Raw genomic sequence first — 12105 nt, 5'->3', positions numbered from 1 at the left:
CTACACCTAATGCCCTAAAACCACTTGGTTTGGGAGTCATTGACTTAACACTCGCTACAAGGGTCAATTAGAAAGCTTAAAGGAACCAACATTGCACAACCTGACCAAAAAAAAGAGGAGAGAAAAGAAGAAAAAGAAATATGCCATTGTTGTCATTCTAATAGGAATTTCAATGAAATTTGAGATATTGAGACATTACATGTTGGAAAGATTTGGAAGTCTCATAATTTTGTGCTAATTCACTTTACACTGTTTTCAAACTTGTGATGTTTTAGCATGTCCTTTGTAAGTAATTCAATTTTGTGATTCCAATTCATTGTGAAGATGGAGTTCATCTTTTTAAGTTTGCTTATGAATAAAAATCATAATCTTGAAGTGATGCTTTAATTTTTGGAATAACATGAACTCTTGCATGATGTTTGTGGTAACATTTCTGGAAAACCCTCATGAGACTTTACTCGTCCACTAGGGAATTCCTAGGGGTTTAAAAGGTTTGTTGCATATGCTAAATGTAATCGTACATCCCACGAAAGATGGATTTATCTTTTTGTTTTCTATTTTTCCATTTTGTTTTCAGTCGTGTATTGCTAAGGGACTAGCAATATGTAAGTTTGGGGGTGTGTTAAGTGCTAAAATATTCATATTTTAAGCCCTTAACTTACATGTATTAATCCTTTGGTTTTAGTTAATTAGGTCATTTTAATTCATTTTTGTGTTTTCCACACTTTTGTAGGCTTTTGGAAGAAAATTAAGAAAATCTGGAAGATTTGGGCTCAAAGAGAGAAGATGGGAAAAATGGGAGCCCCTGACACTGCGATCGATCACAGGTTCCCTGCGATCGAGCGCAGTACTAGAGAAGACACAGCATGAAGCAGGCAATCAGCGTTCGAGCGCAGAACAGAAGAGGCTCGATCGCAGACCTGCGATCGAGCACACACGGGTTGCGATCGATCGCACCCGTGCGCAAAAGACATATCAAGTGGCGGCCAGAGTGTCTTTCTTTCCATATTAGGGTTTTCCAACTTCCAATTGTAATAGGTTTTGAAACCCTATGAAATTCCTAGGTTTACTAGTTTGTTAAGTACTTCTAAAGCCTATAAATAGACCCTTAAGCTTCTAGAATAGGTATGCTTTGTAAGAAGAAGAATAGGAGCTCTTCAAGTTTGAGTTTCGGGTGTATTCTTTTCCTTTCTTTTCTTTTATTCTATGAAGATGTTTAACATCAACTTTATGTGTAACTAATTTAATTAGTAGGGCTAGATTGAAGACCTAGTTATGTTTTGTTAATATTCAATATTGGCACCTTTGTGATGATCTTGTTATGATATCTAACTTGATTAATACCTAGTTTCATGAATTCCTCATATGTGTGTGCCTGATCAACATGTGCATGTGGTATGGACTAGTTAGTTAAATCAATTTGGATGACCGAGTCCTGGGTTTAACATAAGTAACAAAAGATATCCACACCGGATTCTTGGGTTAATCAACATGGGAAACCGGGAGTATACACCCATGCCCGAGGCCTCATGTGTTTGTCGATTTCCATAAAACATATGTCTTTCTAAAGAACAATTTAGTATATACCATGCTAAATCCTTTAGGAAAGAAAAGAGTTAGAGTATACACCCATGCCTAACTCGTTACTTAGGAAAATCTATAGCTTAAGGAGTATACACCCATGCCCTTAGGTTGACAAACATTAGATAGACATAACTTGATCAAAACATTGGCATATTGATATATTAGCTTAATATAATTAGTGGTGGATATCAAAGCCCTACCTTTTTATCATTATCAATTCAAATCCAATCTTTGTTTTATTTTACTTTGGGAATTTAATTTAGACAAGATTCAACAGTCCTCGTGGGAATGACCCCGTATTTGCACACTATGCTACTATGTTGACCTCGTGCACTTGTGGGTAAAACATCTAGTTATTTGCCTATTAATTTAGGTAGGTAATTGTGGAACAACAGTTTTAATTGAAAGCCTCGTTGTTGATCTTCTTCTCTGTCCAGAGCTTTCCTATCAGGCAATTGGCTCCATGTTCCTTGACCTCCGCAATGTCATCTTTGGTGATCGAAATCCCTATATGTTCCCCTTTTGTAAGCGAAAAACCTTCTGCCATTGGTTCTATTGATGCTCCCACTAGATTCACTATCAACCTCCTCGTCTCGGAACTGGTTGGAGACAAACACTCCCCACTAGCAGTTTCGAAAATCTCTAGAAATCGAGAGAGAAACCCTAACGAGAGAGATAATTATGTTGATACTTGAAACACCGTCCTAAGGTGGTGCTGGTGGAAGCGAGAGACCACAAGAAAATGCTGTCTTTTAATTATTAACTAACTAGTTACTAGTTACTATGTTAATACTAATATATAACAACATACATATAAATATTGAGTAACCTATAGTTAATTATATTTACTTAATATATATCAATTAACTAGATAATATGCTCGTTTATGAACTAACTAGTTTTTTTTTGAAAAGGTACTCCAAAGTTCATTGATAAAATCAGCCTTAATCCATGAATACATAGTCTTGCATACAAATAGGAAAATCATCTCTCCAGACTTTATCCTCCCCTAGAGAGAGTGCAAGCTTGGCAAGTTTGTGTGCATCCTTGTTAGCCTCCTGATGTATATGAGCCACCGTGCATTCCTGGAATTGTCCCAGCAGACGTTGAGCATCCTAGATTATATGCCCGTACGGTCCCCACCCTCCTCCTTTTGTGTGAAAAGCTTGGACAACCTGGAGTGCATCTCCTTCCAAGATGAGTCTCCATATACCGAACAAAGCAATGAATTTTGCCCCTCGGTGTGTTGCTATCGCTTCCGCCATGGCTGGGTCTTGGATATAGCCCTTCGTTTTGCATAGCATGGCTATCACCCCTCCCTCATGGTCTCTAATAATAATGCCAATCCCTATCTTCCACCCAATCTTGTTGACACAATCGTCCCAGTTCGCTTTGACCACTCTTGTAGGTGGCTTCTACCAAGGTATAGAGACAGGCTTCCTTGGTTTGAGTCGTGAATTGTCAGGTTGCGCTTCAGCCTTGGAGAAATCTTCCACTTGTTCCATTGCCAAGCGGAGTATGGCTTTTGGGCTTGTGAACTTCCCACCGAATACTACGGCATTCCTCCTATGCCATATTTATCGTACAATAATCACTGCCAGTTGTAGCTCCTTTGTTGTGGTTCTTTTCAGCAAGTGCTCAAGAATACTTATAAAGTCAGTTTCTTCACTGGGGCTCTTTTGCACCTTGATAGTGCATTTGGACCATATATCACGGGCAGATGGGAAACTCCATAGGATGTGCCCCGTTGTTTTGACCTCCAAATTGTAGATTGGGCCAAGTGGGTCAAGTGTGATATGCTTCTTGAATAGTTTCTCTTTGATGGGTAAGATATCACTCCAGGCCTTCCAAAGGAACATCTTCACTGTTGGGGGGGCCACCTATCTTCCATATGGCCTTCCACAAAGGATTGTTTTTGTCCCTGTCTAAACAGCTGCCATTATCCACTTCATATTTTTCCTTGGCAAGATGGTATGCGCTACGAATTGTGTATTCTCTAGTCTTGCTGCATTTCCATACCATTCGATCCTCCCCTCTATGTGGGCAAACCGCCATGCTGTAGATAAGGCTCGCTTCCTTTGCTGTAAACAATTCATGGACTAAAGTTGTGTTCCACCAATTGGTGTCCCTATCCCGCAACTCACTCACCTTGGCATCCCTGGCTAGGATACAAACTGGAGAGTGAAGAAAACCACCAGTTGTCGTGGGTGTCCATTTATCAGACCATATACTAATTTTGTTCCCATCTCTCATCCTCCAAGTCAGCCCTTCCGTGAGTATATGAACTAACTAGTTAATATGTTAATTAATACATACACATATATAAATATTAAATAACCTATATAACATATATTACTTAATTACTAATGTACGTATGTAAATTTATATAATTCTTTTTTGTAATATATAATATATTTTGTATATATATATATATATACATATACACACAAGATCCGCGAACAAGCTAATGGGTCGAACTAACGAGCCGGGTGAGTCCCGCGATCTCAACTTAAACGAGTTGAATTCACGAGCCCCGTCGAGTTTAATTGAGTGAGCCGGATATGTATTACTAGCTAATCGAGCGAGTTTTAATAGTAACAAGCGAGCTTGTATAGTGTCAAGCACGAGTTTGGATCGAGCTTAACCGAGCGGGTATCGAGCGAGCTGTCGAGTGTGTCTGCTCATTTACAGTCCTATTTTTAAAACACAAAAATGATATATATATATATATATATATATATATATATATATAGTGTGTGTGTGTGTGTGTGTGTAATTTTAAAAAAACTTAAAACCGCTTAAACAGTTAGCGATTTTTACTAACCACCTTTAAAAGCAACTAGCTGGTACTTATTACTGACCATTTTCACCACTGAAAAATACTGTAGTCTATATACATGTAGATGTAGTAGGGGGTTGCCCAGTTAGCAACAAGGGAAGGACGCTGCCAACAGATTTGGTTAGACCCAGTGGCGGAGCCACATGGAGGCCAGAGGTGGCCACGGCCCCTACGTGGAATTTTTTAAACTCCTCCATTACTCCTTAGCTTCTCAAATCTGGCGCTTCAGCCTTCTTTTTCCTTTCTTTTTCTCATTTTTCTTCTTTTCCCACCTTCTCCGCCAACTTCCTCTTTCTCCTTTTTGTATTTTGTTTTATTTTTATTTTCTCCTTCCCCACCACTCACTTTGTTTTATAATATTTACTTTATTTCTTTGTCTCCCACCATCCACTCTCTTTCTTTTGTTTTTTTTTTTCCTCCCTTTCTCAAGCTTCCGGCTTCTTCTCTCCCTTTCTCTTCTCCCTCTGGTTTAGTCCCTCTCAATTTCTTCAATCAGATACTCTCTCAATTTCGACTTTATTAAATTAGGGGTTTTGGTATGTAAATTTGATATTAGTTTATTGTCAATGAATTTTATATTAATTTATTGGAGTTTGATTCTGAATTGCGTCATCACATATGAAAATATGATGTTAATTAACGAGGTGCAAAATAACTTAACGCATGTCACACTTTTTGAGGTTAGTACTCTAGTTCAATTCCTAATCCAAGTGGTCTTGTAATTTAAATATTTTTGTTATTAACTATTGAGAATATTGGTTGTTAGAATTTAAACATTTAACTGGAGAATTTGACACAATTCTAAGCTCAATTCATCATTGTATTTAAGTACCAGTGATTAGAAAAAGAAGAAAAAATATAAAAAAAGTACCAATTCATTACACGGTGAAAAACAAAAAAAAATTAAGAAATTTTTTTTTAGTTTAACAGCCCCTTCAATATGAAAAGGCTGGCTCCGCCACTGATTAGACCAACCAAAATTAGCATCATAAGTACGAGCCATTCCCCTTGTATTGTCGGCCATCTGGACTAGGACTAGGAGAGTCAATTTTTATTATTATGTTTTTTAATTGTAATAGTATTTTATTATTAATGCAGGCTCAGTCCGGAATCTTTCATATTGAATGAACAGTCCTCACTATTTCTATTTCGAAAGTCGCAGGGATACGAATACGTAATTTGTTGGAAACTGACGGAGCTAAAGGCGCTAATTACAACTACCTAGTTTCGAATCCTACACCAACTCAATCACTTGGCCTTTATCGTAATTTCGTCCCCCAAAATCTTCGATGACCTACGGAGAATCACCGGACCACGAGGACTTTCGCTCGCTGCTCTCCGAGCAACGCCACGAGCTCATGGCCGCCGAATCCCTCGAGTCCGACCACGACCTCGCCTACCTGCTCCAACTCGAAGAGGCCCTCGCCGCTTCCCTCGCCGTCCAACCCTCCACTTCTACTTCCACTTCATCGTCCTCGAATCCAATTCTCGAGCTTCCAAAAGGCGGCGTTTCGGGTTTCGCTGCACACCTGACCGATGAGCTCGCGAAGTGCGAACAGGAAATCAAGGATCGTGAAGTAAGCGCGGCTGAGATGCGCAGAATCAGAGAGGATCTCGACCGTCGGATCCACGACGACAGGGTCGCGCGCCAGATTATGAGGATTCCGGAGGACGACTGGATTGAGTGGGGCGATAACTACGAAAAACCCTTCGGCTCCGGAGAGGGGTGCTCGAATTCGAAGGCCGTGGAGGAGAACGACGACGACGACGACGAAGACGACGACGACGACAACGACGTTTTCATATTGTACACCAAGGGGCTGGTGAGCGAGGAAAGGGTTAGGGGCGAGGACGCCTTGCTGGCTGGGTTAGGCGTAGCGATATGCGATCCGAGGGATAATCTACTATTAGAGGTGAGGAAGCCCTTGGTGGGCAACGGAATGAGCAAGATCGGCGCCCATGCCAAAGCTTTGATCGAGGGGCTTAATGCGGCTCTTTCTTTGGATTTGAAGCGGATCACCTTTTATTGCGACTACTACCCGCTCTACCAATTTGTGAGTCTCTCTTCTTTGCCTCGCTGGTTTATGAATTATTATATCTGGCATTGTGTTATTTATGTTGGCGAGATAAAACATCTGGGGAATCCAAAAGTCAAGCCTGCGATTATGAGTCCAATAATGTTATAATAATCACTACTCCGACCACATTTTTGTTGATCAGAGTTTTTTCTATAATGTCTTTTTTCTATAATGTCTTTTGTATGGTATAATTATGTTTTATTCTCAAAATGTTTCATAATCTTAAACTTTAATATGCCTTCTGATTGAGATTGCTGACATTGTATTTTACAAATGCAGGTTAGTGGGAGATGGCCACCAAAGCAGCGCAAGGTTGCATTGCTAGTAAATCAGGTGACACTTCTTCAGAGAAAATTTATATATTGCAACCCCAAGTTGGTGGCACGAAATGATATTAAATTTGTGTTTAAACTTGCAAGAGAAGCCATAGAGTCTCAGGTTAGCATACCTGCAGAATCTAGCCGTGGCAAGCATGTGAATGAGACTTGTGTAATTTGTTTAGAAGATACTGATGTTAGTAAGATGTTCTTGGTTGATGGCTGCCAGCACCGGTATTGCTTGTCATGTATGAAACAGCATGTAGAAGTGAAGTTACTTCACGGGATGGTGCCCAAATGCCCTCACGAAGGCTGTAAATCAGAGCTTCTTGTTGACAGCTGCAGAAAGTTCTTGGCACCTAAGTCAATAGAGATCATGAGGCTACGCATAAGGGAAGCTTCAATACCCGCAACAGAGAGAATTTATTGCCCATATCCAAGATGTTCAACGCTAATGTCAAAAAGTGATGTTTTAGAATACGCCAAAGATTTTATGGCTGTTGAACGATCTGGAGCCAGGAAATGCCTGAAATGTCATGCCCTTTTTTGTATCAATTGCAAGGTCCCTTGGCACAGTAACATGACATGCCATGCTTATAAACTGTTAAACCCTCATCCCCCTGCAGAAGATGTGAAGCTGAAGTCTCTTGCAACAAGAAATCTGTGGCGCCAGTGTGTCAAGTGCAACCATATGATTGAACTTGCTGAAGGTTGCTACCACATGACTTGCAGGTAGCCCATTTTATCCTTGTCAGCCTATGCTCTTATTATAGCTTTTCTTTTTAATATTTAGCCTCTCTCTATTTATTCATTTGTCGTTTAATCCATTGGAGGACTATTGGGCTTGTGGACTACACTCATTGTAAGTAGCAAAATTTTGTGAGGGAAGAGGAGTATAAGTTTAGAAGGTCACATACCTCTTGCTTTGAGGCCAAGTGGACATGATCTTAATTACATAACTCGGATCTTTTTTCTTGTATAAACTATACTTACGGTATCACTCAATTTATAATGTCCCCCAAACTTCAAAACTACCAAGCGTTTTTATTTAGCTTCTTGCCAGTTAAATTTTCTGTTAACTTAGATGGTTAATGTATCACGTGATGTAAAATGTTCGTTACCTATATAATTTATGAAAAATACAAGTATGCCCTTAAAAAAAATTCAGTGAACTGACCCGGACCCACGGCCTAGTCTTCGGTCATGTTTTTCTTCTTTTTTATTTATTTATTTTTTTTTCTGGAATTTTTTATTTCATGAAAAGGCATTTTTGTCATTTTTGCTTCTGTTATGATTTAACAGAAAATTCTAGCATATGAGATAATTGAACGGGTGTGGTAGATTAGTAGGATACATATTTTTGAAGTTTGGGAGACATTGCAAAATAGGTGGTATTTTTTTTTGGTGGGGTTGGTGTTAAATTGCAAGTGACCAAGCTTACTCAACATTCACTAACACATACCTTTAGGATGCTAAGTGTTTATTTACACCAGCATAAGGTCAGACCTGAGAAGAGGGTTGCTTGTAAAAACAGATTTCGGTGGCTGACTTGGAGGTTCACATCTTGAGCTGTTGTTTGATCATGATAACCATTTTCTATCTTAACTTAGAATTCTAATAAGGGGAGTACAAGGCTAGCTAGCTTTGTATGTTAACAGGAATCTTAGCCATCGAGGAGCATGTTTATAAAAATGTAGCTCAAATGAGAATGAGAATAAGGTGCTTGAGATTGTTTTGTCATTGTGCACCGGGGACCCAAGTCAGAGGCAGTAGGACAGAAGAATGCGAGAAAAGAAGGTAGATTGAGAATTAAAAAAGGCTTGATGGCCTTCGATTCAATGCATTAAAAGATTGTGGATAGAACTGAATAACTTCAATGGATTCATGTAGTCAATTCCTGATAGTTGGGATAAGGTTTCCTGGACATTTTACTATCATCTTGTTGCTCTAGTATATTCACAGGTTACCACTTATCATCTGTGTAGAAATACAATTATGCCCTTGGATTAAAAAATAAAAAACATTTTTCGGTCATGTTTGGGAAGACATTGCAAATTGAGAGGTAATTAGAGGGGTCATGCAATTAAAGGTTGTGGTCTGCATATTTATTAGTGATTTCCTACTTGGAGCAGAAGCCTAATTAAAACAATTTTAGTTTTCTATTTATGGTTTCATTTTGTAATTGATTAATTGCTGCGTATGCTTTCATTGTGTTTCAGATGTGGGTACGAGTTCTGCTATACTTGTGGAGCTGAGTGGAAGAACAAACAAGCAACGTGTTCTTGTCCACTCTGGGATGAGGACCACATTTGGATTGACCAGGACAGAGACTTCGATGAAGAAGAAGATGAGGGAGAAGGCGAAGAGGACGAGTACTATGACTCTGATTATTCAGATCAGTACTTTTAAATTGATATCTACTCTTCTCTCTCTCTCTCTCTCTCTTGTTTGGAACTGCTTGCCTCAAATTTATTCATTTAATCATCTTTTCTTGGGGATAATGAAAGAATGGGTAAGAAAAGCATCAAGTACAGTTTTATTTTATTATTTTATTATTTTTTATTCAAATAAGAGAAAGCGAGTTTCATGGGATCGAACAACAACAAACCCAAACGATAAAATACAATACATAATTGATAACAGTAATAGTAACAAAGTATAGACAATGGTTTCATTCATGATTTAGATGAATCATAAATAAGTCAAGTCTTTCCAAAGGCCACACAAGGCGGTGGACAAACGGCCAAATGACTCAATTAAGAGTCTCAAGCAGTGAATACAACTACCTCAATTAAGAGGTAGTTGCAGGAAATGCACTGTAGAAATCTGGATAGGAGTCGTTGAAGGATGAGAGTCGACAACAAAAGTTTCCTCCACAAGATCAAACTACTTCAGATTAGGGAAACAATAACCCACAAGAAACAGAAAATAAAACAAAACATAGCAGAAACAGAAAATACAAGAAAACAAAAAAAAAAAAAAAAAAAAAAAAAAACCTACAACAATGATCTGAACTTCAGCATTAGGCACGCAGTTGGAGGAGCATGAGCGGCAAGGGCTATGCTCTTGCTGGCGCGTGGATCGTGTGGGTGTCAGATCTAAGCGCTGATGGTGGCGTTGCAACACTGGGGAAGGTGGTGGGCGGGGATGACTAAGGAAAGTAGATCTAGTTTTGAAACTAAATCTAAAAAGTAAGCAAAACCCATGAGCGGTAGAAGTTGAGAGACGAGGATGACAAGGTGCAGCAAATCTGGAGAGGTGGTGAGGGTGGGCGGTGGAAGGTGAGGAGGCTATCGGTTTGCGGTGTTGTGGATGGCGGGGAGAGGAGAAAAACGACCAAATAAGGACACCAAAAAAAGAAAAAAAGGAAGGAGAGGGGAGCAGGATGGAGGCCATACCTCCTCCGGCGGCTAAACACCACTAAGGGTGTGGAAAAAAAACCACTAATTCTCATGATAAAATAAGGAAACTTGATCTCTATCTTGAAAGTAGCATTAAGTACAATTGAATTTGAAGGATACAAGACTAAAATGTTGCTCTAACATGGGGTGTATGATGTGGATATGGTTAATAAAAGCGATTATTTGCATATGTGGATGTGGGTAGCGATTTTAGGGTATGCGAATGCGGTTATTATGCATACCATTTATACATAATATATGTTGTATATTATATTTAATGAATTCACCAAAACAACGTCGCTTTGGATTAGGTGTATGTTATGTTTACATTGTTTAAGTTTTTTTTTTTTTTTTTTTTTTTCTTCACAATTCAATCACTCCCTGGGACAAAAAGACAAAAGCAATGTGAGATCAATATATTTTCAAACGTTAGGGCTTGAAAAAAAAGTTAAAACAAGTCCAAAATACTAAAAATCGGTCTAAATTATTCTTAAAATCATTTAAAGTATGTTATAATAGACTCAAAAAAAAGTTCAAGAGACTAAAATAGGACTCATTACTTAATAATCTCATTTAATAACCGCAATAACTGTGCAAATGCGGTTAGTAAAAACACAATATATATGCGAATTATTTAAGTGATATTCGCATTTTACAGATTTGGTTGCAAATATTACAAATAACTAGTATTGCAAATACACTCTTACGTTAACTCTTTGACAAAATTGAAAGAATGTTGAGTTTTTTTTATCCTCTCCTACAACAACACAAATAGGGACGATTCCATTCTTGCTCACCTATGCGGGGTTGGGGATCCACCCCGGCATGCCTCTATTAGGGGAGGGAGATCTACTCCCACAAAGGCTCTACATAGGGCGACTCTACTCTACACACTTCAATGGGAGTAGAGATACATCCCAACAAAGGTTGGGTATACTAATTAAATTTTCATCAAATTCTTAAGGGTTAATTATCTTTTTAATACCTAATTTTTCACTCTTTTATTTTTTCGCACTTAAGTTTCAAATCATATCAAAAATGGTATTTGACTTATGGGAAAAGACTAACTTAATACTTTCGTCATATTCTGTCAACCCAAACTAATGGACTACCTCGTGTCGCCATACAAAAATGCCACATGTCCTAAAAAAAATAAATATAACTAAAAATACTAAACCCTAAATTTACTAAACCCTAAGGGTACCTAAGTATCTACGGCTAGGAATTGAGATTTTTGAGGCAGCCAAGCGTCAGACACCTCTTTTTTTTTAAAAAAAATTGTTTTTTAAATTGAAGAATAGAGATATTAAAGGAAAATTCAAATTTGAGTTATTAGCACTAAATTTAGGAGGATAAAATCTCTTTTAAGTAATACCATCCCTAAAGGGTTATCCTTCCACCCCTAGATTTTAGTTTTAAATCCAAAAATAAATTTTGAGGCATTAGAAACTAAATATTAACTCAAAAAAATTTAACAAAAAACAAAACAAAACAAAATCTAGCAGGATTAGGAAGAGAGAGATTTTTCTACAATTTTTTTTTTTTTTTTTTTTTTAAGGGTTAAATACCTCATACCCCCTGGGGTTTAACAACTTTATTTTTACCCCCTTTGAGATTTCATTTTTATCTTAGGAGGTCCTTGTGGTTTTGATAAATGACCAAGTTTGTCCATCCGTTAGTTGACCTAACGGAATTCCACGTGGACCAATCAAATGTTGACACGTGGCACTTACTTAATTTTTTTTTTAAATTAAAAAAAAAAAAAAAAAGGAAAAAAAATTGGGGGTGGCCATCTGGCCGGATGGGGGTGGCCGAGCCACCCCCTGGGTGCCCAAGGGGGTGGCCGAAACCACCCCCAGTGGGTATCGAGCCACCCCCATGGAGCC

At 38.4% G+C, this 12105-nt stretch overlaps 1 protein-coding gene across 2 annotated transcripts; it reads left to right on the top strand.

The window, feature by feature from the left end:
• Positions 1 to 5618: 5618 nt before the first annotated feature.
• On the top strand, positions 5619 to 9342 carry LOC132164147 (E3 ubiquitin-protein ligase RSL1-like). Of its 2 annotated transcripts, XM_059574580.1 has the most exons (4): positions 5619 to 6477; positions 6781 to 6834; positions 7048 to 7550; positions 9038 to 9342. In XM_059574580.1, exons 1-4 carry the CDS (start codon positions 5713 to 5715, stop codon positions 9225 to 9227), a joined length of 1512 nt encoding a protein of 503 aa, XP_059430563.1. In that variant the 5' UTR covers positions 5619 to 5712; the 3' UTR covers positions 9228 to 9342. The 2 variants fall into 2 exon arrangements, with proteins under 2 accessions (XP_059430563.1, XP_059430562.1); XM_059574579.1 differs by having other exon boundaries at positions 6781 to 7550.
• The last annotated feature ends 2763 nt before the right edge of the window (positions 9343 to 12105 follow it).

The sequence above is a fragment of the Corylus avellana genome, chromosome ca10, assembly GCF_901000735.1.
Source record: "Corylus avellana chromosome ca10, CavTom2PMs-1.0".
NCBI classification, from domain to species: Eukaryota; Viridiplantae; Streptophyta; class Magnoliopsida; order Fagales; family Betulaceae; genus Corylus; species Corylus avellana.
The sequence above is the reverse complement of the archived record's forward strand: the minus strand, read 5'-3'. Positions and strand labels throughout refer to the sequence as shown.